The following is a 27,989-nucleotide window of genomic DNA, read 5'->3' on the forward strand; positions in this document are numbered from 1 at the left end:
TAGAGATGTCCGATAATGGCTTTTTTGCCGATATCCGATATTCCGATATTGTCCAACTCTTAATTACCGATTCCGATATCAATCGATGCCGATATATACAGTCGTGGAATTAACACATTATTATGCCTAATTTTGTTGTGATGCCCCGCTGGATGCATTAAACAATGTTTTCCAAAATAAATCAACTCAAGTTATGGAAAAAAATGCCAACATGGCACTGCCATATTTATTATTGAAGTCACAAAGTGCATTATTTTTTTTAACATGCCTCAAAACAGCAGCTTGGAATTTGGGACATGCGCTCCCTGAGAGAGCATGAGGAGGTTGAGGTGGGCGGGGTTCGGGGGGCGGGGTTGAGGTGGGGGGCGGGGGATAGGAGGTAGCGGGGGGTGTATATTGTAGCGTCCCGGAAAAGTTAGTGCTGCAAGGGGTTCTGGGTATTTGTTCTGTTGTGTTTATGTTGTGTTACGGTGCGGATGTTCTCCCGAAATGTGTTTGTCATTCTTGTTTGGTGTGGGTTCACAGTGTGGCGCATATTTGTAACAGTGTTAAACTTGTTTATATGGCCACCCTCAGTGTGACCTGTATGGCTGTTGACCAAGTATGCTTTGCATCCACTTGTGTGTGTGAAAAGCCGTAGATATTATGTGATTGGGCCGGCACGCAAAGGCAGTGCCTTTAAGGTTTATTGGCGCTCTGTACTTCTCCCTACGTCCGTGTACACAGTGGCGTTTTAAAATGTCCAAAATTTTACTTTTTGATACCGATAATTTACGATATTACATTTTAAAGCATTTATCGGCCGATAATATCGGCAGTCCGATATTATCGGACATCTCTACTTCAAATGTTGAAAATTCTGAGGAAATTGGTGCAGTTTCAAAAACACACTAAGCTTTGAATTCGTCTATCAACAAAAAGCCAGGATTAAACTTTAAGTCACAGTCTTTCGGGAAATAGAAAAAAAAACACATGTAAACTCTTCTAGGTATCAAATACCTCCTTTGCCATGTTCACGTATCAATCCAATGCTAACTCAACAAACCGTAAGAAACGGAGGTAAAAACTATTCAAAAGGGTTAAGTTCGTTTTTTTTGTGTTTGACAGACATTAAGAAAACATTGGTGAATACAAAAAACTTTGTAAGTGGGCCTAAGAACAAAATGTGTTCTTAAGAACGGTTGCTGAATGTGGCCCATTGATTCCATTGCATTCGGTCTCCCCTAGAGGGGGGGGGGTTACCCACATATGCGGTCCTCTCCAAGGTTTCTCATAGTCATTCACATCGACGTCCCACTGGGGTGAGTTTTTCCTTGCCCTTATGTGGGCTCTGTACCGAGGATGTCGTTGTGGCTTGTGCAGCCCTTTGAGACACTTGTGATTTAGGGCTATATAAATAAACATTGATTGATTGATTGATTGATTGATTCCCACGCCTCCTTTTGCTACTTCAGTAGATATATGTAGTATTCACATCATCTGAGCATGTGTCGTCTATCTTTTTCTTTTTAGAGATGAAATTTAGCAAGTCTGCATCCAGGAAGCGTTGGGCCCGCTCTGTATCATTTGAGCTTGATGGAGACATGTACGCTGTAGACCTGGAGGAGTCCTACTACCATCCCACCAACTTTCACAACAGCAGCTGGGCCCGAGACAGAAGCCGAGGAGCGCTGCACGGAGAGGATGATGAAGAGTTCAGTGGCATGGGAGTCACAGCCAGGCCCACCTCCAACATACTCACCCCACCTGCTTCTCTAAAGGTCACTTACAGGTGTGTACCTCTGCTATTTGATGCTTAGTGTCATGGCGACCATCATTTACAGTATAAACATGCCTTCATGCATGATAATGGTTTCGTTTATTTTGAACAAAGTCTTATTAAGGAACCTCACACACACCGACACAATTAAACCGGTTTGAAAAGTAGTAAGTAGAAGCAAATATTTATGTTTTATTCCACTTCTGAGTTCTGGTTCATATACTGTTCACTTCCTGTGTTTAACTGTTCTCAAACTACCACTTTTTAATTGGAAAAGAATAGAATGGGAATATCTGATAGTCGAGTTAGTGCAGTGTTTTTTTGGTGCCGTGGGAGATTATGTAGTTTCACCTATTTGGGGTTAAAAATATTTTTTGCAAACCAGTAATTAGAGATGTCCGATAAGGGCTTTTTTGACGATATTCCGATATTATCCAACTCTTAATTACCGATACCAATATCAACCGATACCGATATATACAGTCGTGGAATTAACACATTATTGTGCCTAATTTTGTTGTGATGCCCCGCTGGATGCATTAAACAAAAAATGTTTCCAAAATAAATCAACTCAAGTTATGGAAAAAAATGCCAACATGGCACTGCCATATTTATTATTGAAGTCACAAAGTGTATTATTTTTTTTAACATGCCTCAAAACCAGCAGCTTGGAATTTGGGACATGCTCTCCCTGAGAGAGCATGAGGAGGTTGAGGTGGGCGGGGTTGAGGTGAGGGGGGTAGGATGCAGAGGTGGGACCAAGTCATTGTTTTGCAAGTCACAAGTAAGTCTCAAGTCTTTGCCCTCAAGTCCGAGTCAAGTCCCGAGTCAAGACAGGCAAGCCCCGAGTCAAGTCCAAAGTCAAGACTGGAAAGTCTCAAGTCAAGTCCTAAGTCCTGCATTTTGAGTTTCGAGTCCTTTCAAGTCCTTTTAACCACAGACTAATATATTAACACAGATTGTGTATGCTTTTCAAACGCTGTATTTATTTATTAAAACAAGTGCATTTTAAATTGCAGGAAAGAAAATTGTGCTGACATTGCACTTTATAATAGCACTATTAACCAGTCATTTTAAACATTAACTCATTCCTTTACAGAACAAACACATTAAAAAATAAAGTGCAAATGTACTTATTTGTACAAAAGTGTTAACATTGAAAAAACATGACATATACGTGAACATAACAAAAAAGTTGTACTTTTTATATGTCAGGGCCCTATGCTGCATTGCATTTGCAAAAGACCAAATTAGCCAAGAGTCTGTCAGTCATTTGTGCACGATGGGGGCGTAGTATGATGCCACCATGGCTGAAAACTCGCTCCACTGGAGCACTGGAGGCAGGCACTGCCAAGACTCTCATGGCCACTCGGAACAGTGAAGGAAGAGTCTTCATGTTCAATGCCCAGAACAAAAGGGGGGAGAGAGTTGTTTTGGGTTGGTGCACTACTTGTAAGTGTATCTTGTGTTTTTTATGTTGATTTAATTAAAAAAAGAAAAAAATATATATATATTTCTTGTGCGGCCCGATACCAATCGATCCACGGACCAGTACCGGGCCGCGGCCCGGTGGTTGGGGACCACTGAGGTAAACAACCAACAGTATGTCAGAAAGCTAGCTAAAACGGTACACATATTCATAATATAGTATACATTTTAACTGATCTTTATTTTACTATTTTTGTCTTTTTTTAGGTGGCTAAAATACGCGGTGCTGCTGACCGCCGTCTAACGTTACGTGTGATATATTGACTAACGTAACCCTGCTTAAAAAAAATCACTGAACAAAAAGTATGAATAAGGTAGTGAACTGCAACAGATTCCCGTGTTTGCAATAACGTTATAACGTTAGCAGTGAGTTTACAGCCTCACTGATTTAACTACACAGCAAATAAAAGTCACGTTACTTAGCCAATAAACGTTATCTTACATTCAAAACTAACCGTTCTTTGTGCAACTTCAAATGCCGGACGAAGTTGGAAGTTGTTGCCTCTCCATCAGTCATTTTTGAACCGCATGTGTTGCATACTGCAAACCGTTTTGTGTTGACCACCTCGTAATTTTTATACCCAAACAAAATTATTTTAGGTATCATTTTTTGTTCACTGGCGTGTGGTTTGGACATGTCTTCTTCGTTGGTTGTCCTGCAATTTGATTGGATGAATGCTGTGTGATGAAAACAAAGTAAATCTAATTTGATTGGCTGTTGTACTGAGACCACACCAGCTGACACACGCAACGCTGATAGACAAGTACACAATGAAAAATACGGAGCGCTCCCGAATAACTTTTTCATCTTTGGGTTTTGGGGAAAGTAGCAAGTCATGTCAAGTCATGTCAATTCAAAAGGCTCAAGTCCAAGTGAAGTCACAAGTCATTGATGTTAAAGTCTAAGTCGAGTTGCAAGTCTCTTTACATTTTGTCAAGTCGAGTCTAAAGTCATCAAATTCATGACTCGAGTCCAAGTCATGTGACTCGAGTCCACACCTCTGGTAGGATGTAGCGGGGGGTTTATATTGTAGCGTCCCGAAAGAGTTAGTGCTGCAAGGGGTTCTGGGTATTTGTTCTGTTGTGTTTATGTTGTGTTACGGTGCGGATGTTCTCCCGAAATGTGTTTGTCATTCTTGTTTGGTGTGGGTTCACAGTGTGGCGCATATTTGTAACAGTGTTAAAGTTGTTTATACGGCCACCCTTAGTGTGACCTGTATGGCTGTTGACAAAGTATGCCTTGCATTCATTTGTGTGGGTGTAAAGCCGTAGATATTATGTGATTGGTCCGGCACACAAAGGCAGTGCCTTTAAGGTTTATTGGCGCTCTGTACTTCTCCCTACGTCCGTGTACACCAGGGGTGCTCAATACGTCGATCGCGATCTACCAGTCGATCGCAACGGTAGTATTGGTAGATCGCATTACATTATTAAAAAAAAAAAAAAAAAAAAATTTTTTTTTTTTTTTTTGTGTGTCTTGTCCAGCTTCTCAGGCAAATCATATAGTTGATGTAGATGCCCATTTCGGCTGTTCAGATTTACTTTACAAAAGAGAAGTGTAGGATACTTCTCTTGTTGCCTTATTTGTATTTCACTTTATTAAATGTATTTATATTATCATTTAGTGCACCCGGGGCCGGAGCAGGAAGGGATAGAAATAGAAAAAAAAGAAGACAGAGGGGGAAATTGTGGGGACAAGAGGGGGATTAGACAGAGGGACAAAAACAACAACAGCAAATAACAACAACAACAACAATAGAGCAACATCAGCAAATACGACATGTACAAATATGATGGTAAAAGTAATAGCAAATAAGCAGTTAGCAAAAAATAAAAAATAATACAGAAATGACAATGAGCATTATTACACTACAAATGGATCAATACAAATACCAATAGAAATAGCGCTATTGATAATGAACAATACCAATAATTTACCTTTATTATCAACAATACAGTTGTTTAAATGCAACAATACATATATGTAATGATAACTTGAGATACGAAAGAATGCAGAAAAATGGAGGGGGAAAGAGAAGCAACCTACATTAACCTTGTAGATTGTTATAGTCACAATAGGTTAAGCTTTGTCAGTGTGCCGTGTGTTACACCCAGTTTACCCTAGGGCAGGGGTGCTCATTACGTCGATCGCGAGCTACCGGTCGATCTCGGAGGGTGTGTCAGTCGATCACCAGCCAGGCATTAAAAAAATAGTCCTAAAAATGAGCGATCATAAATCTTCACTATGACGTCACTTTCGTCACTTGATTGACATTCACGGCACCCGAGGGTCTTCTGAGATGACGCTGGCTGCTGCCAGCTCATTAAAATTACCGACTGGAAGGCGAGAAACACTTTATTTCAACAGACTCTGGCGCCGTACCTGTCGTCAAAACTCCAAAGACCGACTGCACAGTTGCACAGTTGCGCTAACAAAATAGGAGTCTCAGAAAGCTGGCGTGCACAAGCTAGCAAGCTACGGAGTTTGCCGACAATGTATTTCTTGTAAAGTGTATACAAAGGAGTACGGAAGCTGGACAAATAAGATGCCAAAAACCAACCACTTTCATGTGGTATTGGACAGAAAGGAGGACTTTTTTTCTCCTCCATTCGAAAATGCGGACCTTATCTCAGCACCACTGTCTGATTCCAATCAATGCAAGTCATCAGAATCAGGTAATACACCAACTTATATTCTTGTCTTCATGAAAGAAAGGAATCTATATGTGTTAAACATGCTTGTATTATCTTTAAACACCTTTAACTTGTTAACAATATTAACTATATGTATTAAACATTCTTGTATTATCATTAAACACTTTTAATTTTTTAACAATATTAACTATGTGTTAAACATGCTTGTATTATCATTAAACACCTTTAACTTGTTAACAATATTAACTACCGGTATATGTATTTAACATGCTTGTATTATCATTAAACACCTTTAATTTTTTAACAATATTAACTATATGAGTTAAACATGCTTTCATTATCTTTAAACACCATTTACTTGTTAACAATATTAACTATATGTATTAAACATACTTGTATTATCATTAAACACCTTTAATTTATTAACAATATTAACTATATGTGTTAAACATGCTTGCATTATCATTAAACACCTCTAACTTGTTAACAAAAACATATATTTCATAAATAAGTAAATATAAATTATATATATGAATGAGGTAGATCCCCACGACTTGATCAATTGAAAAGTAGCTCGCCTGCAGAAAAAGTGTGAGCACCCCTGGTGTACACAGTGGCGTTTTAAAAAGTCATACATTTTACTTTTTGAAACCGATACTGATAATTTCCGATATTACATTTTAAAGCATTTATCGGCCGATAATATTATCGGACATCTCTACCAGTAATTATAATCCGCAAATAATGTGCCGTTGTTGAGTGTCGGTGCTGTCTAGAGCTCGGCAGAGTAACCATGTTATACTCTCCCATATCAGTAGGTGGCAGCAGGTAGCTAATTGCTTTGTAGATGTCAGGAAAATTCGTATTCTCTACAGCTCGCTAGTGTTACCATTTCTGAATTATTGAGTAGAAATATGGGGAAATAACTATAAAAGTACACTTCATTTGCTAACAGTGTTACAAAACCGATCAGACAGAATAAAACATATTGTTGGATATAGAGAACATACAAACCCTTTATTTACTGAATCCAAAATATTGAAATTACATGATTTGGTGCATTTGCAAATAGCTAAAATGATGCACAAAGCAAACTATAGCTTGCCACTTAAGAATATACAACAATTCACCTCAACAAAAGGGAAATATAAACTTAGAAAGAAAAAAAAATTTAAACTTGAGATGTCCGATAATATCGGGCTGCTGATATTATCGGCCAATAAATGCTTTAAAATGTAATATCGGAAATTATCGGTATCGGTTCGGAAATTATCGGTATCGGTTTCAAAAAGTAAAATTTATGATTTTTTTAAACATTGCTGTACGGAGTGGTACACGGACAGGGAGACGTACAGAGCGCCAATAAACCTTAAAGGCACTGCCTTTGCGTGCCGACCCAATCACATAATATCTACGGCTTTTCACACACACAAGTGAATTCCATGCATACTTGGTCAACAGCCATACAGGTCACACTGAGGGTGGCCGTATAAACAACTTTAACACTGTTACAAATATGCACCACACTGTGAACCCACACCAAACAAGAATGACAAACACATTTCGGGAGAACATCCGCACCATAACACAACATAAACACAACATAACAAATACCCAGAACCCCTTGCAGCACTAACTCTTCCGGGATGCTACAATATACACCCCCCGCTACCCCAAATAAATGAATGTGTGGGAAACAGTGGCTTCTACTGTTTTTACTAATTCGCTACCTTTGCATTTTTGGTGTGCGCAGGTGCTCCATTCTCATGAACGACACAGTAAAATGCGACGGTGGCCTTTATAAGTCCCTGCAGGCATGGAAAGACCACAAGCTGCATATTGAGCACGAGGTACTGGCTTATTTCTATACAATGTAAGACAAGCATGCTAAGCCGTGTCGGTGCTTGCTCATTTGTAGATTGAAACCTTGCAGACCAAAATAAAGAACCTGCGTGACGTCAAAGGTCACCTGAAAAAGGTGCGGCCAGAGGAGTGTCAGTGTAGCACACCCAGGTTAGAAACAGAAAGGTTTTACTTTATTCGTAGTTTTTGTGCTCCATTTTTACAGTGTTTTTGTATTTTATTTTTTTTTTTTTACAGTTATCTGCTGGAGAGTAAAGAAAACTTTATGTTGAGCACTGGGCGCGTGCATTCCCTCAGGTAAGAGTAATTTAAACATAACTAGAAGAGGCAACTCCTGAAGGAATTGCGTGTGAATGCTCCAATGCTGAAGTTGAAGTGAAATGCTGACAGAATGTAGTATGAATGTAGGAATAGTTTGAATGTTGAATGTTTGGAACTTTGGAAAGTGTTAGTTTGAATGTCCAGGATAAGAGGAATGTGTTAATGTTGGAATGGTTTGAATAGGTTGAAAAATGCGGGAATTGTGCAACTTGGAAAAATCTCCCATTCATTTCAATGGGAACTTCCTGGAAATTTGTGAATTTTGGGAAAAGTGGGATTTTTTGAAAATGATTACGACCATGAATGTCCTAAATGAGCTGAATTGGTTGGTGTTGGAATTGTTTAAATTGGGCAAGAATTGATGAAGTAGTAAATGGTATTAGGGAATTTCGGGAAAATCTGGAATTTTTTTTAACTTGGAAAAAGGTTAGTTTGAATTTCCCGAATGGTGGAATGTGTTGAAGGTGGAATGGTTTGAATGGGTTGGAGATATAAGTTTGAAAAATGGCCAATTCATTTTGAATGGGGAAAATGCACCAAAAAAAAGGAATTATGGGAAATCTGGGAAAAAATTTTTAGAATTGCTGAAGTAGAGCACACAATTCCTGAACAGGCTGAACATTTTGAAGTGGAAACGGTTTGAATCAGATGAAAAATGTGGGAGTTGTGGAACTTTGAAGAATGTCCCATTCATTTCAATGGGAATTCCCCAAAAAAATTGTGAATTTAGGGAAAAACGGGAATTTTTTTGAAAATGGTAAAAAAAAAACTTGAATGGTCTGAATAAGTTGAAATGGTTGGTGTTGAAATGTTTCAAATCGGTCAAGGAATGTTGAAGTAATAACATGTTGAATTGAGAAATGGTATTACGGAATTCCTGGAATTTCGGGAAAACCAGAAATTTTTCCAGTTAAAAAAAACAACTTTGTTTTTTGTCCTTATTAAGAGGAATGATTTGACGGTAGAACGGTTGAAATGCGTTGAAAAATGTGGAAGGAATAGTCGCCAGAAAAAAGGGTGGAAATAGGGCTTTGGAAAACCAGGAATTCTGGAAAATCCTGGAATTTTTTTGAACCTGGAAAAAAGGAAGTTTGAATTTCCAAAATAGTGAAATATGTTGAAGGTGGAATCGTTTGAATAGGCTGAAAAATGTGGACGTGGTGGAAGTTTGAAAAATGGCCAATTAATTTTGAATGGGGAAAAATGTCCCGGAAAACCTGGAATTCTGGGAAATCTGGGAATTTTTGGAATTTGTCAAGGGAAAGCCCGCGATTCCTTAATAGGCTGAACAGTTTGAAGTCGGAACGGTTTGACTCGGGTGAAAAATGTGGAAGGTAAAGCACGCCAAAATCTGGAGAAGAAGAAGAAGTAGTTGAATAAATAGATGAATTTTGGTGTAGAAAACCGTATGTGTAAATGCTGTGGAGCATTCACCCAATGAGCGCTGGTTATCAATGCAGAGATTTCCATGTGTCAGGGTCATAATATGTGTTTTCCTTCCCGTCAGAATGCCGTCAAAGCAGAAGGCCCAGTGGATGCAGAAGGAGCAGAAGCGTAGAAAGAAACTTCGTAAATTCCTCAAAAGGCTACAGAACAACGACACCTGCAGCATGCCTGGCCTCACCTGCTTTACTCATGACAATCATCACTGGCAGACCGCCCCCTTCTGGACAAGTGAGAACTTACAAATAACTTGACTTTTGACTTTATTCTTTATTTCGATCACAACATCCAAAAATACTCTATCGATACAATTCTAACAAGGTTAATTGATTTACGTGGACCCCGACTTAAACAAGTTGAAAAACGTATTCGGGTGTTACCATTTAGTGGTCAATTGTACGGAATATGTACTGTACTGTGCAATCTACTAATAAAAGTTTCAATCAATCAATCAAAGGTAAATAAAAAAAGAAAAATAACATGCTATGGAGCAGAAAAGCAAATGTCCTGCCTCATCAGTCAGATGTAATACATGACCTTACTTAACAAAATTAATTTAGTGTATACCATAGTGTACATTCCATTATAGTACATCAATATATTTAGTATATAATTACAGAATGTGTATATAATTACATCCAATATGGGTGTTTGGCCCCCACAAAACTCAATCATTTCAACATGCAACATGCCTTTTAAAAGGAAAAACAAACGTTAAGATAAGAAATACTGTATGGAAAAGAGTACAACAGAATGTACTACCAACAACTACAGCAGTTTTATGAAGTGATGTAATGATAATGTACAGCAGTACAGGGGATGCAAAACAATAACAATACTGAAATAAACTACAACAAAAAACAGTGCAATTAACAGTGCAATACATTTTCATAACATGGTCACTACTGCCTAGTTTATCTTGTTATGTTCTTATTTTTACTGTTATACTTTTATTCTTATTGTTGATTTTTATTTTCATTCTTATTGTTATATTTTCTATTTTATTTCCATTTATACCCCCATTATTTACTTTTTACTTTTTAAATTCGATCTCAATTCTGTACACTGCTGCTGGAATTTTAATATTCCTGAGGGAACTCTCCTGAAGGAATCAATAAAGTACTATCTATCTATCTATCTATCTATCTATCTATTTTCCTTGGAGATTGGACTTGTACGGTATCTTCTTGTGTCAAACACACCATCAGCAGTTTTTCCTTTTTTTTTTCTTCTTTTTTTTTATGGATAAATGTCCGCCGTTTGAATAATATTTTTACATTCGTGACTGGCGTTAGACGCATTCTGCTTCAGTATGGCGCAGACTAGCAGTGAGACGCACAAATTAGCCACATGCTCAGCCATGTTTTTGATGATTTCTTTCATTAATTCAATGAATCTCATACCCTTTTTTTTCTTCTCAGCACTGTCCTTCACACTCACCCTCTGCCTTCCCATGGTTGGAAAAACAAATGTATGTCAATCTTTAGCTATGAATTAATGCGAGCGATGTTTTGGGCATATGTTACGGCAGGCCTGGGCAATTATTTTGAGTCGGGGGGCCAAATTTAGAGAAAAAAATAGGAACACTAATACAAAACCTCACAATAATGTCTGATTGAATGCTAAAAACGTGATGACAGACCGCCTTAAAAAACAAAATGGAATTTTCCATTTTTCTATGAACATTAAAACACTGAATATCAACAACATATGAACGTCACACCCCCTGTCGATCGACATATTTTACAATTAAGCAAAACGCAACAAAAATGCAACAAACACAGCGAAATATGAACGCGAAGAGTAAAAAAAAAACCCCACCAACAATCTGATACATCTAATATATCACTAAGCTTTAGAACTTTGTTGTAAAAATCTCCTTCCGCGTCTGTCCCTGACACCCGCATTTCAGACTGGCCGCTCTGGAAACACTCTGATGAAACGCTCCCCACCCACACTGCTTGGTGCCTCGTCTGAGCTGCTGTGACTTAGATTACCATAGTAACTAATTAGATTACCATGGTAACTAGTATATCATGCAAAAGCGCAGATTCCAACCATTGAAATACTTTTTATAGTTCAAGACTTATGGTTATTTGAAAACATCACTGCACATCATAATGGCAGCTACAGTTTCCATCTTAAAGATCTAAAAAAATTATTTGGGAATGTCCGGCGGGCCAGATTGAAAAGCTGAACGGGCCGCATGTGACCCCCGGGCCCAGAGCCGGCCCAAGGCATAAGCGTACTAAGCGCTTGCTTAGGGCCCCGCGGCCACCAGGGGGCCCCCAAAAGCAATTAACAAAAAAATATTATTTTTTATATTTTGCATGTACAAGTCTGACTGATGATTTCTAAATGATCAAAGATATATTATTGTACAAAAACACAATTTTAGGTCAACATTTTTGCACATTGCTGTTTCAGGTTTTTGTTACCAAAAATAAAGTGAATCAGAATCAGCTTTATTGTCCAGTTATGTTTAACACACATGGAATTTAACTTCAGTAGACTGCGACTAATATGTACAAGACTGATGAGACAAGATGACACTTTTACTGTAAATACAAAGCTTTATCACTTGGACTGTTCAACCCCAGGCCACTCTTGTAGCTGAATGTTTTCTACATTTTAAGATTAGGAACCATATGTGGCACTCTGGACATCATTCGTTCATTCATTGGTATTATTTATGTTCTTAACTGGGCCACCCCCATATCTTTATAAATGACATGTCATTTGTAAAGACATGCCAGGCTGACAATAGGATAATGTAAACAACACTGCCAGAGCCGCAATGAGTTTATAGTAGGTGTGTGAATGATCAATCAATATTATTGGCAGAAATAGAGGGCCCCAAAATCAAATTTTGCTTAGGGCCCCATGGAGGCTTGGGCCGGCACTGCCCGGGCCTTAATTTGCCCAGGTCTGTGTTACGGGGTTCCCGGTGATATTTGCTACAGCAATTAATGGCAGGGAGGCTGGTAACTCTTATTTTTGCTTGCCTAATAAACCTTCTGAAGTTGAGGTACCACTAAACAACCTTACTCCGACAAATACTGTGTGTTGTATGGAAAGAACACCACAGATAGAAGAATGGAATGATCCAAACTGTGCTGCTCGGTGGAAACATGGTCTATGTTTAGCATCCCAGTACAGGTATGATGAAAACAAAGTTCTTAAATCCGTTTTTCCACCCCTCCCTCCCTCAGTGGGCCCATTCTGCGCATGCACCAGCGCCAACAACAACACGTACTGGTGCCTGCGGACCATCAATGACACACACAACTTCCTCTTCTGTGAGTTTGCTACTGGTTTCCTGGAGTATTTCGACCTCAACACTGACCCCTACCAGGTATCCAGACAGGAAATGACATCCGAGCTCACAAACATGTGCCGACTTTCCATTTCGGGGGGCCTTATGATTTTAAATTGTTTTTTTTTTGTATTGTGCTTGCAGCTGATGAACGCTGTCAGCAGCCTGGACCGCGACGCTTTGAATTCCCTGCATCAACAGCTCATGGAGTTGCGTGGGTGCAAGGGACATAAGCAGTGCAACCCTGAAAAGGGTGAGGAAGAAGCCGCCCGAGGCAAACATGATGGAGTGAGACTTATGTTACTTCCATTTCTTTTCAGGAGGCAAAGAACGAAACTACTTTAGTGAATACAGGTATTTTGTTCCCTCTCTTTCCTCCTGATTACTTTGACACACTCTCACAGATGAAATTCATGTTACAAAAAGAAACCCCAGGGCGGTTTTAACTTGTGTTTGCTCAAATTAAACTGAAACCGATCCCTTCAAACAGAAGCCTGTGATGGCCACAATGCAAGAATGCTCTTTTTCGTTATGAAGTCTAATGAATTGTCTCTGCTGTCTGTCCTTGTGTGTGTGTGTTTACACCTGTGTGTTTGTCTGCATTTGCTGTTCACGTGTATAACCGTGCTGTGCATGCTTCAGGCCAGTTCATCGTCGAAAGAGGCCAAAAGTGAAGAAACCGTCCTCCAAGTCGCTGTGAGTTTGTCATACCCCCATCTGTTTCTCTTGTAGCTAGCCAAGCTCCCCCCACTTCCAACCACATTTTACTTTGCTCATGTGGCCTAGCAGCATGCTGTCACTTAAATTCCATGCACCTGTATTGCAAACATCAGTGACTTGCGGTCAAGGTAGGCATAAAAAATGTATTTATCCATTGAACTCTCTTATAAATGTATTTTATGTAGGATAAGCAAACACACGTAAATATATATTGCGGCGTAACTGGGGATCAATATTAGGACCAATATTGTTCAATCTCTATATGGCCTAACAGCATGCTGTCATTTAAATTACCATGAATTGATTTACGTGGACCCTGACTTAAACAAGTTGAAAAACGTATTCGGGTGTTACCATTTAGTGGTCAATTGTACGGAATATGTACTGCACTGTGCAATCTCCTAATGAAAGTTTCAATCAATCAATCAATCCAAACATCCGTGACGTGCAACCTTTGTTGGCAGATGAGACTCAATGATAATATAAAACTAGTATTTGTTAGGGAGGTTAAAAGTTGTTGTTGTTTTTAACTGAATTCATGCAACTGAATTTTTTGCGTTTGAATTTTGTGAACTGAATTTTTTTACATCAAATAATGCTGAAAATGTTAGGAGCCAGATGAGGTGGTTCGGGCATCTGGTCAGGATGCCACCCGAACGCCTCCCTAGGGAGGTGTTTAGGGCTCGTCCGACCGGTACGAGACCACGGGGAAGACTATGTCTCCCGGCTGGCCTGGGATCGCCTCGGGTTCCCCCGGGAAGAGCTGGACGAAGTGGCTGGGGAGAGGGAAGTCTGGGCTTCTCTGCTTAGGCTGCTGCCCCCGCGACCCGACCTCGGATAAGCGGAAGAAGATGGATGGATGGATGATTATTGAAACAAAAATCAGTGTTTTAAAATTTAGTGTAAAAAATGTCAGCGTGTAAAAAGTATGTGTAAAAAAAAAAGTAATTGTTTAAAAATTCAGTAAAAATTATGTGTAAAAAATTAAGTTTCCAAAAAATCAGTGTGTAAAAAATTAGGAGTAAAAAAAAATCAGTGTATAAAAATGAATATGAATAAAGCTAAATATGTTCTGGACCAAAAATCACTTCATATTCTCTACTACTCGCTAGTGTTACCATATCTGAGTTATTGTGCAGAAATATGGAGAAATAACTACTAAAGAGTGCTTGAATGTACTAATTGTGTTTAAAAAAAAAGTTGGTTAGGATTAGGGATGTCCGATAATGGCTTTTTTGCCGATATCCGATATTCCGATATTGTCCAACTCTTAATTACCGATACCGATATATACAGTCGTGGAATTAACACATTATTATGCCTAATTTGGAGAAACCAGGTATGGTGAAGATAAGGTCCTTTTAAAAAAAAAAAATTAAATAAAATACGATAAATAAATTAAAAACATTTTCTTGAATAAAAAAGAAAGTAAAACAATATAAAAACAGTTACATAGAAACTAGTAATTAATGAAAATGAGTAAAATTAACTGTTAAAAGTTAGTACTATCAGTGGACCAGCAGCACGCACAATCATGTGTGCTTACGGACCGTATCCCTTGCAGACTGTATTGATATATATTGATGTATAATGTAGGAACCAGAATATTAATAACAGAAAGAAACAACCCTTTTGTGTGAATGAGTGTAAATGGGGGAGGGAGGTTTTTTGGGTTGGTGCACTAATTGTAAGTGTATCTTGTGTTTTTTATTTTGATTTCATTTAAAAAAAAAAAAATTAAAAAAGATACCGATTATTTAAAAAAAACGATACCGATAATTTCCGATATTACATTTTAAAGCATTTATCGTCCGATAATATCGGCAGGCCGATATTATCGGACATCCCTAGTTAGGATCATTCATAATGTTGGTTACAGAGAACATTAAATTTTTATATATTCCATTTCAATGATTGTGCGCATTTGCGAACAACTAAAATGATGCACAAAGCAAATTATAACCTGCTTCCCAAGAATGTACAACAATTCTGCTCAACAAAAGGGGAGAAATATATAAACTTGGTGAAAAATCTTCATTTAAAACATTTGAATGCACATACAACACATAGAATATTTAGTATATCAGTATGTGGAATTAAAATATGGAAGGGATTAAGCAAAGAAGTCAAACGGTGTACCAATATGATCCATTTTAAGAAACTGTTTAAAGTACAAGGAAGAAGAATCCAGATAAACATCCTAGACATTATCAAAAAATGACAGTCTCATTCATCTCATGTGAATCACAACTTACTTAAATATTCACTTCGTTGATATTGTTTGTGTCACAGATTGAGTACAGGCGGTGAACCAACAAATGTTAGTTATTACTATAAAACACAAAAGGGGTAGGATTAAATAAGCTCGGAATCTTCCTACTCCCTTCCGGACATGTTGTAATGAGAAATTGGAAATATGTGAGGCACCATATTGCAACCGTATGCATGTTCAAAATAAACTAATGCCATAAATACAGGGTCGAGATGAGGCTGCGGCGAGCCGAGCCTACCCTGTGATTGCACAATCCTCTTCCAAACTGGGTTGAAGTCCGGTTAGTTAGCAAGTAGTCGCCAATATAATGTTAGCAGAAACATTTAATCTATTCTACACATTGGTTTTCTACACCCTGTGCAATGTCTTTAAAGTAAGTGTGACATCATTATATTTGCTAATGGGACAATAAACCGCAGAGGAATAGGCACACAGTTCTTCGCCTCACTGTGAGCTGGCACGGGCTTGTCGCTGCCATCTTTCTACAGAGAGTATTAGCTTCTGTCTGCTCTCTCCTGAACAAAACGCAGTTAAATCGTCTGCAAGATGTACTAACTTTAAGTCCTTTGTAACTTTACAAATGTCGTTTTTATAGCGATTGAACCATTCTGGTCCCAGTATTGCACACTTGCCAACCTTGAGACCTCCGATTTCGGGGGGGGTGGGGGTGGGCGTGGTCGGGGTGGGACGGGGGCAAGGTTGGGGGCGTGGCTAAAAGGGGAGGAGTATATTTACAGCTAGAATTCACCAAGTCAAGTATTTCATATATATATATATATATATATATATATATAAGAAATACTTGACGTTCAGTGAATTCTAGCTATGTATATATATATATATATAAAATAAATACTTGAATTTCAGTGTTCATTTATTTACACATATACACACACATAACACTCATCTACTCATTGTTGAGTTAAGGGTTGAATTGTCCATCCTTGTTCTATTCTCTGTCACTATTTTTCGAACCATGCTGAACACCCTCTCTGATGATGCATTGATGTGTGGCACGCACAAAAGTGCTTTCATCAAATGCACTAGATGGCAGTATTGTCCTGTTTAAGAGTGTCACAACATTGCTGTTTACGGCAGACGAACTGCTTTACGGTATACAAAAACATGACTGCTATTGTTGTGTGTTGTTACCGCGCTGGGAGGACGTTAATGAAACTGCCTAACAATAAACCCACATAAGAAACCAAGAACTCGCCCTCCATCATTCTACAGTTATAACGTGATTGGGCAGGTATGCTGTTTATATGAATTTCGGGAGATTTTCGGGAGAAAATTTGTCCCGGGAGGTTTTTGGGAGAGGTGCTGAATTTCGGGAGTCTCCCGGAAAATCCGGGAGGGTTGGCAAGTATGCAGTATTAGGGTACGCCGCCAGATATATTTACAGCTGTAGACGTGTGTTCGCCTAGCTCAGGGGCCCGGCAACCCAAAATGTTGAAAGAGCCATATTGGACCAAAAATACAAAAAATAAATCTGTCCGGAGCCGCAAAAAATTAAAAGCCTTACATAAGTCTTATAATGAAGGAAACACATGATGTAAGTGTCTATATTAGCTATATTAGCCTACTATCAAAGGCTGACGCAAATCTTCGTTTACAGAAAAGTTGTATTTTAATTTTTATTCTACACATTGGAAAACATTAGTAAAATGGAGGTTTCTCAGAGAATGAGATAACTCCTGGAAATTACTGGCTCAGAATGGCCAAAGGTATAGATGTGTGTGTCCAAGTTTAAGGAAACGGCAGGCTGTCTTCTTCTAATGGCTTTATTACAATCTTTGGCAAGATAGGTAATGTTTGCTGTGGTCTGGAACAACATGGCACACAAACAACTATCAGAAATGCAGCCAATATTACATACAGATAATGTGTCATGAGACATGCAAAACTGAATTATATATACAAAGAGGATAAAAGTAAAGGATATTAAATTAGCTCAAATATACCTACAAATGAGGCATAATGATGCAATATGTACATACAGCTAGCCTTAATAGCATGTTAGCATCAATTAGCTTGCTGTCTTGGATTGATCAAATATGCCTGATATGCACTCCAGCAAATCAATACAATCAACAAAGCTCACCTTTGTGCATTCATGCACAGCATAAAACGTTTGGTAGACAAAATGAGACAAAGAAGGCGTGGCATAAAACACGTCTTTCTGCGCAGCATCGGAGAAAGTAGTACATGCAAACAAAGTACGATGAGTTCAAGGGTCGCTGAAATTTGTGCGACAAAACGGTGCTTGCCAAATACTCTCGTCAGTGAAGCATGTATAACATAAACAGTGGGATTTCTAACTATTAGGAAGGCTTGTGTCATGTTTGTCCTCCTACAGAAAATATATTTAAACAAAAAAAAAAATTTTCTTCAACTTTTTCCATTTTCTTACATCTCTGAAAGAGGTCCAGGGTAGAGATAAATGCTTTAAAATTTAATATCAGAAATAATCGGTATCGGTTTCAAAAAGTAAAATGTATGACTTTTTAAAACGCCGCTGTGTACACGGATGTAGGGAAAGGTACAGAGCGCCAATGAACCTTAAAGGCACTGCCTTTGCATGCCGGCCCAGTCACATAATATCTACGGCTTTTCACACACACAAGTGAATGCAACGCATACTTGGTCAACAGCCATACAGGTCATACTGAGGGTGGCCGTATAAACAACTTTAACACTGTTACAAATATGCGCCACACTGTGAACCCACACCAAACAAGAATGACAAACACATTTCGGGAGAACATCCGCACCGTAACACAACATAAACACAACAGAACAAATACCCAGAACCCCTTGCAGCACTAACTCTTCCGGTACGCTACAATATACACCCCCTGCTACCCTCTAACCCCCTCCCCTCCCCCAACCCCACCCACCTCAACCTCCTCATGCTCTCTCAGGGAGAGCATGTCACAAATTCCAAGCTGCTGTTTTGAGGCATGTTAAAAAAAATAATGCACATTGTGACTTCAATAATAAATATGGCATTTTTTTCCATAACTTGAGTTGATTTATTTTGGAAAACCTTGTTACATTGTTTAATGCATCCAGCGGGGCATCACAACAAAATTAGGCATAATAATGTGTTAATTCCACGACTGTATATATCGGTATCGGTAATTAAGAGTTGGACAATATCGGATATCGGCAAAAAAGCCATTATCGGACATCTCCAGGGAGCCACTAGGGCGGCGCTAAAGAGCCGCATGCGGCACTAGCTTCCCGTATTGTTCCCTATTCGTTAAGTATCATACCCACTTCAAGACCAACCCTCTGATGTATCGTTATAATTTGCACTGTAAGATATTCTGATTAATTGTGTCAAATGCTTTTGTTAAGTCCATAAACACTGCAGCTGCACACTTGGTAGTTATTTCCAAGCTAACAATTACTTACAGAATTTGGTATGCAAATAAAGGTACGACCACAAATGTTTCTTAGTTTTTATGTTTATCCTGTTAATGAGCAACCGAGAGCACAAGTTCAAAGTTAATAGATAGTCACACACACACACTAGGTCAGGGGTCGGCAACCTTTACGAGTCAAAGAGCCATTTTGACCAGTTTCACAAATTATAGAAAACAATGGGAGCCGCAAACAATTTTTGAAATTTTAAATGAAAGAACAATGCATACAAAGTTTTTTTTTTTGCTTTGTGCTATGTATAAACCAGGGGTATCAGACACGCTGCCTACACCTTTATGTGGAATTTGAAGGCTGGTGCGTCACGCGGGTTTTAAATGTATGGCTCGGCGTCATGCGTGCCGTGATGGTACAGCATATAGCACCCACTACAGCCAGCGTGCCTGTTCAGCCACACGTTGTATGGGGCTTCCGCTTGCTCACGTAGGTGACAGCATGCATACTTGGTCAACAACCACACAGGTTACACTGACGGTGGCGGTATAAAAAAAAAACTTTAACACTCTTACTAATAATGCTCCACACTGTGAACCCACACCAAACAAGAATGACAAACAAATTTCGGGAGAACATCTGCACCATAACACAACATAAACACAACAGGACAAATACCCAGAATCCCATGCAGCCCTAACTCTTCCGGGATACATTATACACCCCCCGCTACCAAACCCCGCCCACCTCAACCGACGCACAGGGGGGGTTGATGTGTGAGGGAGCAGGGTTGGGGTGGGGGCGGGGTTTGGTGGTAGCAGGGGTGTATAATGTAGCCCGAAAGAGTCAGGTCAGGGCTGCATGGGATTCTGGGTGTTTGTTCTGTTGTGTTTATGTTATGTTAAGGTGCAGATGTTCTCCCGAAATGTGTTTGTCATTCTTGTTTGGTTTTGGTTCAAAGTGTGGCGCATTATTAGTAAGAGTGTTAAAGTTGTTTTATAAGACCACCGTCAGTGTAACCTGTGTGGCTGTTGACCAAGTATGCCTTGCTGTCACTTACGTGTGCAAGCAGAAGATGTATATTGTATAACAAGTGTTGGGCTGGCACGCTGTTAATACAGATTGTAGAGGGCGCCAAATGTTGTACCATCATGGCACGCCCTTATTATAGCCGTAAGGGTGAAAATCTCGGTGAATGTTAATCCCGGGAGTTTTCTGCGAGAGGCACTGAAATCCGGAAGTCTCACGGGAAAATTGGGGGGTTCAGCAAGTAAGCTGCTGAGCCGCATCAGAGTGATCAAAGAGCCGCATGCGGCTCCGGAGCCGCGGGTTGCCGACCCCTGCACTAGGTGTTGAGAAATTACTCTCTGTGTTTGACATAACCCCTTGTTCCACCCCCTGGGGAGCAGTTAGCAGCAGCGGTGGCCGCGCTCGGGAATCATTTTGGAGATTTATCCCCCAATTCCAACCCTTGATGCTGAGTGCCAAGCAGGGAGGTAATGGGTCCCAGTTTTATAGTCTTTGGTATGACTCGGCCGGGGTTTGAACTCACGACCTACCGATCTCAGGGCGGACACGCTAACCACAAGGCCACTGAGCAAGGTTCAAAGGTTTAAGAAATAAGTCAGCCTCACCAGCCATGAATGTCACCGCAAGTCACTGGCAATCCTTTCAAGTAAACATGGCAATGCAGACGCCCTGTTCTGTCCTGTCGTATCACGTCGACTGTCGCTGTATTGTATTGTCATTTTCTTACTTCTAGGATCAGACCACTGCAGACCCGGAGCCTTGCTTGGTGAAGTAGTAAACACCACAAATCACACGTGAACTTTGCTATGTTCTCCTGACAGGGGCCAGATTTGGGAAGGATGGGTGGGTTAAACTCTCCCACGACCGACCACACGACACACGCCGATGGACCGGAACCTGTACTTCATTAGTCTGGGTTCTGATTTATGACGGAGATTACGGACAGGAGGCGTAAAGAAACTGCGAGGGGAGACACCGTTCATCCTGGACACTTTTCATTCCCCGTGTAAGCTCCCATCAACTAAGAACGTCCACATGTCAAATGTCGGGACACTCTGTGATGCGCCAGCTCCTGGTTCTACACTGCTTTGTAGATAATAAGAATTAGCTTTAATCACCCATGAGACACTGGACATGAGCGGACCGAGCTGCTGCTGCCCATTCATGTAGTTTTGTGGCACACGCTTAACCCTAGCAATACCACCCACCGCAGATTTTCTTATTGTCCGTGCAAATAATTCTGTACGAATGTGGACTTTGAATTGTAGAACTGACCTTTCGCCATGATCTTTTGTATCATAGTTGAACTTTACTCTCATGAATGTCCTCATTGAGGCGGTTTGATCACGCCCTGAACAGGTACAACCCAACCCTCCAAAATACACTATATTGCCAAAAGTATTTGGCCACCTGCCTTGACTCGCATATGAACTTGAAGTGCCATCCCATTCCTAACCCATAGGGTTCGATATGATGTCGGTCCACCTTTTGCAGCTATTACAGCTTCAACTCTTCTGGGAAGGCTGTCCACAAGGTTGCAGAGTGTGTTTATAGGAATTTTCCACCATTCTTCCAAAAGCGCATTGGTGAGGTCACACACTGATGTTGGTGGAGAAGGCCTGGCTCTCAGTCTCCGTTCTAATTCATCCCAAAGGTGTTCTATCGGGTTCAGGTCAGGACTCTGTGCAGGCCAGTCAAAATCATCCGCACCAGACTCTGTTATCCATGTCTTTATGGACCTTGCTTTGTGCACTGGTGGGCCCGCTCTTAACTGTTCCCACAAGTGTTGGGAGCATGGAATTGTCCAAAATGTTTTGGTATTCTGGAGCATTCAAAGTTCCTTTCACTGGAACTAAGGGGCCAGGCCCAACTCCTGAAAAACAACCCCACACCATAATTCCTCCTCCACCAAATTTCACACTCGGCACAATGCAGTCCGAAATGTACCGTTCTCCTAGCAACCGCCAAACCCAGACTCGTCCATCAGATTGCCAGATGGAAAAGCGTGACTCATCGCTCCGTGAACGCGTCTCCACTGCTCTAGAGTCCAGTGGCGACGTGCTTTACACCACTGCATCCGACGCTTTGCATTGGACTTGGCGATGTAGGGCTTAGATGCAGCTGCTCGGCCATGGAAACCCATTCCATGAAGCTCTCTGCGTACTGTACGTGGGCTAATTGGAAGGTCGCATGAAGTTTGGAGCTCTGTAGGAACTGACTGTGCAGAAAGTCGGCGATGTTGTTCCCAATCTCTTCCATTTTCTTATAATAAAGCCGACGGTTGACTTTGGAATATTTAAGAGCGAGGAAATTTCACGACTGGATTTGTTACACAGGTGGCATCCTATGACAGTTCCATGCTGGAAATCACAGAGCTCCTGAGAGCGGCCCATTCTTTCACAAATGTTTGTAGAAACAGTTTCCATGCCTAACTGCTTGATTTATACACCTGTGGTCGGGCCAAGTGATTAGGACACCTGATCATTTGGATGGGTGGCCAAATACTTTTGGCAATGTAGTGTATTTGTGTCATAGTTAACTCCATTCCCCACCTTTTGTATTGTCAGTACCACACAGTCTCCATCCAGCTTGCTATATAATATATACCATGGTGCTACAGGATAATGATACAGAAACTACGTGTGCTGTACAGTACAGTTTGTAATTGAATGTATGTTGTGCAATTAATATAAATGTTTACAATATTTTTATAATAGCGAAGAGGCGGACCTCACTGTGTGAGTTGAAACACGGACTTGTAGATAGAGGAATGTAGAATGAGGAAATTCTGACGCCTGCAATTTGTCTTTTGCTTCTTTACATGGGAAAAGCACTTCAAAGGATTCACTGTGAAGACATCGATCTATAGAATTTATGAGGAACACAACAATTGTTATGTACCTGAACCTGATGATGTGATTTTAAGCGATCTACCTTTTCTCCCACTTTTTTTCCCCCCTCTAGCAGTTTGCCTGAGTGCTGGTAGTCATTGTGAATAAAGTCTTGTTTGACCACCAAGTGTCCAGCAGAGGTCGCTGTTTGTCCGTATGGTAACATTTAGTGTCGCTTTATGGTTCCTTCAAGACTTACACATGCATATACTAGACATGGCTTGTTTGATTAAAAAAAAAGTTGAATAATTTCAAGTACAGAAGTCCTATTTAGTCAAATGTAAAAAATTAAGCAAACAGAAAAAGACTAGTGATGGGAATTCCAGCTCTTTTCTGTGGCTCGGCTCCCAGAGAGAAGTTATCAACAAGCCCTAATGCAGGGGTCCCCAAAGATGCCTCATTTGGTGCATTTCTTTGAACTTTTAATTGTGCAAAACCAAAAGCAACATCCACCAAAGCCCTGCTGTGTCCAATAACGCATTCCCCTTAGTTTGTTAAAAGTTAAAGTACCAATGATTGTCACACACACACACTAGGTGTGGTGAAATGTGTCCTCTGCATTTGACCCATCCCCTTGTTTACCCCCTGGGAGGTGAGGGGAGCAGTGGGCAGCAGTGGTGGCCGCGCCCCGGAATCATTTTTGGTGATTTAACCAAAGTTAGTTTGTAAACATTATATTAGTACCGTACCTCTCTTTGTTTATGATGTCTATTTTCTGCTGCAGCTGTTACATATACTGTAATATTGTACATAGTCATTGTCATATATTGTATACATTATATAAACATATAACATAATATAATACATCAGTATATATCATATACTGTATATATAATATGTAAATATTACATATGTTATATTTTATATTGCTACTAGGGTATATTTTTAGTCTACTTTATACCTGCATTATCCTTTCCATCCTTTTTAACTGAGCTACTGTGTGGAAAAAAGTTTGTTGATTGGTCTAAGTCTAAGTATGTAATATATTTAAACAACGCGTCAAAAACACATTTGTGAAAATAAATAAAATTAAAGCTGCAAGCAGCGATGGACGGGACCGACTTTGAGGGCTCATAAAATCCAAACCGGAGCAGTAATTAAAACTCTTTCATAAACTTTTAATCAAAAGGGTTCAATCTGTCTCCTGTGCTATTTTGACGCCGACACGACAAACGCGCTCAGAGGAGATAATGTTTGAAAAAAGGTGACTTTTTTTACACAACTTTTGTTTTGAAGGGGGAATTGCAAACTTCCTGTTGATTTTTGCTGGGGGTTGTCAGTGTATGAAATATAGGTCTAAGTGAGACCTACATAGAGGTTTTTGTTTCATGTCTCTAAGACATTCCTACTGGGCGTTACAAGCAGTTTTGTCTGTGTTTCTTCTTAGGGGGCACGAGAACGCAATTTTGAGTTTTGGGGTTTAGTTTTTTTGATTAGATCGCAATTTTCGCCAGTCCTGATGTGTGTGTCCAATTTGGTGAGTTTTGAAGCATGTTAAGGGGGTCAAATTATAGCTCAAAGAGGCGGTGGTATAATAATAAAACGCACGAAATACAATAGGGTCCTCTGTCCCAAAGGGACATCGGTCCCTAATAAATTAAAAATATCTATCCCATGTTTGTTCCCATCATACTTGCCAACCTTGAGACCTCCAATTTCTGGGGGGTGGGGGCGTGGTCGGGGGGTGGGGCAGGGCGCGGTTAAGAGGGGAGGAGTATATTGACAGCTAGAATTCACCAAGTCAAGTATTTCATACATATATATATATATATATATCCATCCATCCATCCATTTTCTACCGCTTATTCCCTTCGGGGTCGCGGGGGGCGCTGGAGCCTATCTCAGCTACAATCGGGCGGAAGGCGGCGTACACCCTGGACAAGTCGCCACCTCATCGCAGGACCAACACAGATAGACAGACAACATTCACACTCACATTCACACACTAGGGCCAATTTAGTGTTGCCAATCAACCTATCCCCAGGTGCATGTCTTTGGAGGTGGGAGGAAGCCGGAGTACCCGGAGGGAACCCACGCAGTCACGGGGAGAACATGCAAACTCCACACAGAAAGATCCCGAGCCTGGGATTGAACCCCAGACTACTCAGCACCTTCTTATTGTGAGGCAGATGCACTAACCCCTCTACCACCGTGCTGGATATGGTATATATATATATATATATATATATATATATATATATATATATATATATATATATATATATATATATATATATATATATATATACAGGGGTGCTGCTAGGGATTTTGGGCCCCATGAAAACAATCTTTACAGGGCCCCCAACACAGTGTCATTATCTTTTCTGTATTATAATTTCATCATCATTAGGGGCCTCTCTGGGCCCCCCTCCATCATGGGCCCCTAGAATCCGTCTCCTTTACCCCCCCTTTTCGGCGCCCCTGTATATGTATATATATATATATATATATATATATATATATATATATATATATATATATATATATATATATATATATCTACATCCTGAAAATATGCAAACAAAACTATGTTCAGATAATTGATACTTCAAACTTGCATAAATAAATATTAAGGAATATAACATAACTTGGCTTCTGAGAGCTTCAAAATGTAATGAATAAAATGCTAAAGTTGTTGATGAACAAGCAATTATTTTGATAATTAAATATGGTCATTTTAAATGAGGTACCGCCCCCTCAGCCTTCCCGGTATAGTCTATTCAGGTGTACTGGAGAGGAGGCTACGCCGGATAGTCGAACCTCGGATTCAGGAGGAACAGTGTGGTTTTCGTCCTGGTCGTGGAACTGTGGACCAGCTCTATACTCTCGGCAGGGTCCTTGAGGGTGCATGGGAGTTTGCCCAACCAGTCTACATGTGCTTTGTGGACTTGGAGAAGGCATTCGACCGTGTCCCTCGGGAGGTCCTGTGGGGAGTGCTCAGAGAGTATGGGGTATCGGACTGTCTGATTGTGGCTGTCCGCTCCCTGTACGATCAGTGTCAGAGCTTGGTCCGCATTGCCGGCAGTAGGTCGGACACGTTTCCAGTGAGGGTTGGACTCCGCCAAGGCTGCCCTTTGTCACCGATTCTGTTCATAACTTTTATGGACAGAATTTCTAGGCGCAGTCAAGGCGTTGAGGGGATCCGGTTTGGTAGCTGCAGGATTAGGTCTCTGCTTTTTGCAGATGATGTGGTCCTGATGGCTTCATCTGGCCAGGATCTTCAGCTCTCACTGGATCGGTTCGCAGCCGAGTGTGAAGCGACTGGGATGAGAATCAGCACCTCCAAGTCCGAGTCCATGGTTCTCGCCCGGAAAAGGGTGGAGTGCCATCTCCGGGTTGGGGAGGAGACCCTGCCCCAAGTGGAGGAGTTCAAGTACCTAGGAGTCTTGTTCACGAGTGAGGGAAGAGTGGGTCGTGAGATCGACAGGCGGATCGGTGCGGCGTCTTCAGTAATGCGGACGCTGTATCGATCCGTTGTGGTGAAGAAGGAGCTGAGCCGGAAGGCAAAGCTCTCAATTTACCGGTCGATTTACGTTCCCATCCTCACCTATGGTCATGAGCTTTGGGTTATGACCGAAAGGACAAGATCACGGGTACAGGCGGCCGAAATGAGTTTCCTCCGCCGGGTGGCGGGGCTCTCCCTTAGAGATAGGGTGAGAAGCTCTGCCATCCGGGGGGAGCTCAAAGTAAAGCCGCTGCTCCTCCACATCGAGGAGCCAGATGAGGTGGTTCGGGCATCTGGTCAGGATGCCACCCGAACGCCTCCCTCGGGAGGTGTTTAGGGCACGTCCAACCGGTAGGAGGCCACGGGGAAGACCCAGGACACGTTGGGAAGACTATGTCTCCCGGCTGGCCTGGGAACGCCTCGGGATCCCCCGGGAGGAGCTGGACGAAGTGGCTGGGGAGAGGAAAGTCTGGACTTCCCTGCTTAAGCTGCTGCCCCCGCGACCCGACCTCGGATAAGCGGAAGAAGATGGATGGATGGATGGATGCATTTTAAATGAATTATTATGATAATTTAAAATTAATTATTTCAAATATGTTTATTTTAATGTATAATTCTAATGCCTGGATGTAATAAGGAGTCAGAAAAAATACAATTAATTTTGATGTTTTTAGCAAAATATAGTAAAAATGTATTTATTTATTTTATTTTTATTATTAATAAATATATTTATTTGTAGGTAAGATAAACATAATACAATTTATCTCTAGTCTGGATGATTTATTTCTTGTCACCCAGTTGTAAAAAAGGCTGTCCTCACTCAGGTCCGCATGGAAATCGGGAGATTTTCGGGAGAATATTTGTCCCGGGAGGTTTTCGGGAGAGGCACTAAATTTCGGGAGTCTCCCGGAAAATTCGTGAGGGTTGGCAAGTATGGTTCACATCTTTCTAGTATTTGCCACTCTTTGCTATTAATGCAACAAATAAAAAATAAAACATAAAAAAAGATTATCCATGTTCTGTTGAATCAAGCTGTTTTGTCGAGCTGCCAGTTGTCGTGATATAAATAAATAAATAAATAATAGTGACAAAGTGTACACGACGTAAATCTACACTCTACACTTAAGTAGTCCATTTCTATTTGTTTGGAGGACAATTTGATGCGCATGCTCAGTAGCGTCGGGTAGCTCTCTTTGACTAAGTCGCTCGATTCGTCAGAGCACCCGCTCTAAGTCGATGGGAGTCGACTCTTCCGAGTCGCAACAAAGCATCTTACTCGTTCGCCGCGAGTTGTTTCCAAATAGTTCGGATGGTTCACGTATAGCCCACGTCCCAAACTCACGTGCGGGGGGGCGGAGTTTTCATCCTCCCAGGACACCCCCCCTACCCCCCCTCCTCCTCACTCG

General features: G+C 40.6%; 1 protein-coding gene across 4 annotated transcripts in view; it reads left to right on the forward strand.

The window, feature by feature from the left end:
• Positions 1-23,265, forward strand: part of sulf2a (sulfatase 2a) — a 184,757-nt gene extending 161,492 nt beyond the window's left edge. For 2 of the 4 annotated variants that reach the window (XM_061923865.2, XM_061923863.2), the window contains 10 exons: positions 1,513-1,771; positions 7,656-7,752; positions 7,821-7,915; positions 8,003-8,062; positions 9,594-9,760; positions 12,742-12,884; positions 12,990-13,098; positions 13,166-13,199; positions 13,488-13,541; positions 21,069-23,265. In XM_061923865.2, the coding sequence (XP_061779849.2) occupies positions 1,513-1,771; positions 7,656-7,752; positions 7,821-7,915; positions 8,003-8,062; positions 9,594-9,760; positions 12,742-12,884; positions 12,990-13,098; positions 13,166-13,199; positions 13,488-13,541; positions 21,069-21,099 (1,049 nt within the window). In that variant the 3' untranslated portion in view covers positions 21,100-23,265. The remainder of the gene's footprint in view (positions 1-1,512; positions 1,772-7,655; positions 7,753-7,820; positions 7,916-8,002; positions 8,063-9,593; positions 9,761-12,741; positions 12,885-12,989; positions 13,099-13,165; positions 13,200-13,487; positions 13,542-21,068) is intronic. The other 2 variants (XM_061923866.2, XM_061923867.2) reach the window with 2 other exon arrangements.
• The last annotated feature ends 4,724 nt before the right edge of the window (positions 23,266-27,989 follow it).

The sequence above is a fragment of the Nerophis lumbriciformis genome, linkage group LG28, assembly GCF_033978685.3.
Source record: "Nerophis lumbriciformis linkage group LG28, RoL_Nlum_v2.1, whole genome shotgun sequence".
NCBI classification, from domain to species: Eukaryota; Metazoa; Chordata; class Actinopteri; order Syngnathiformes; family Syngnathidae; genus Nerophis; species Nerophis lumbriciformis.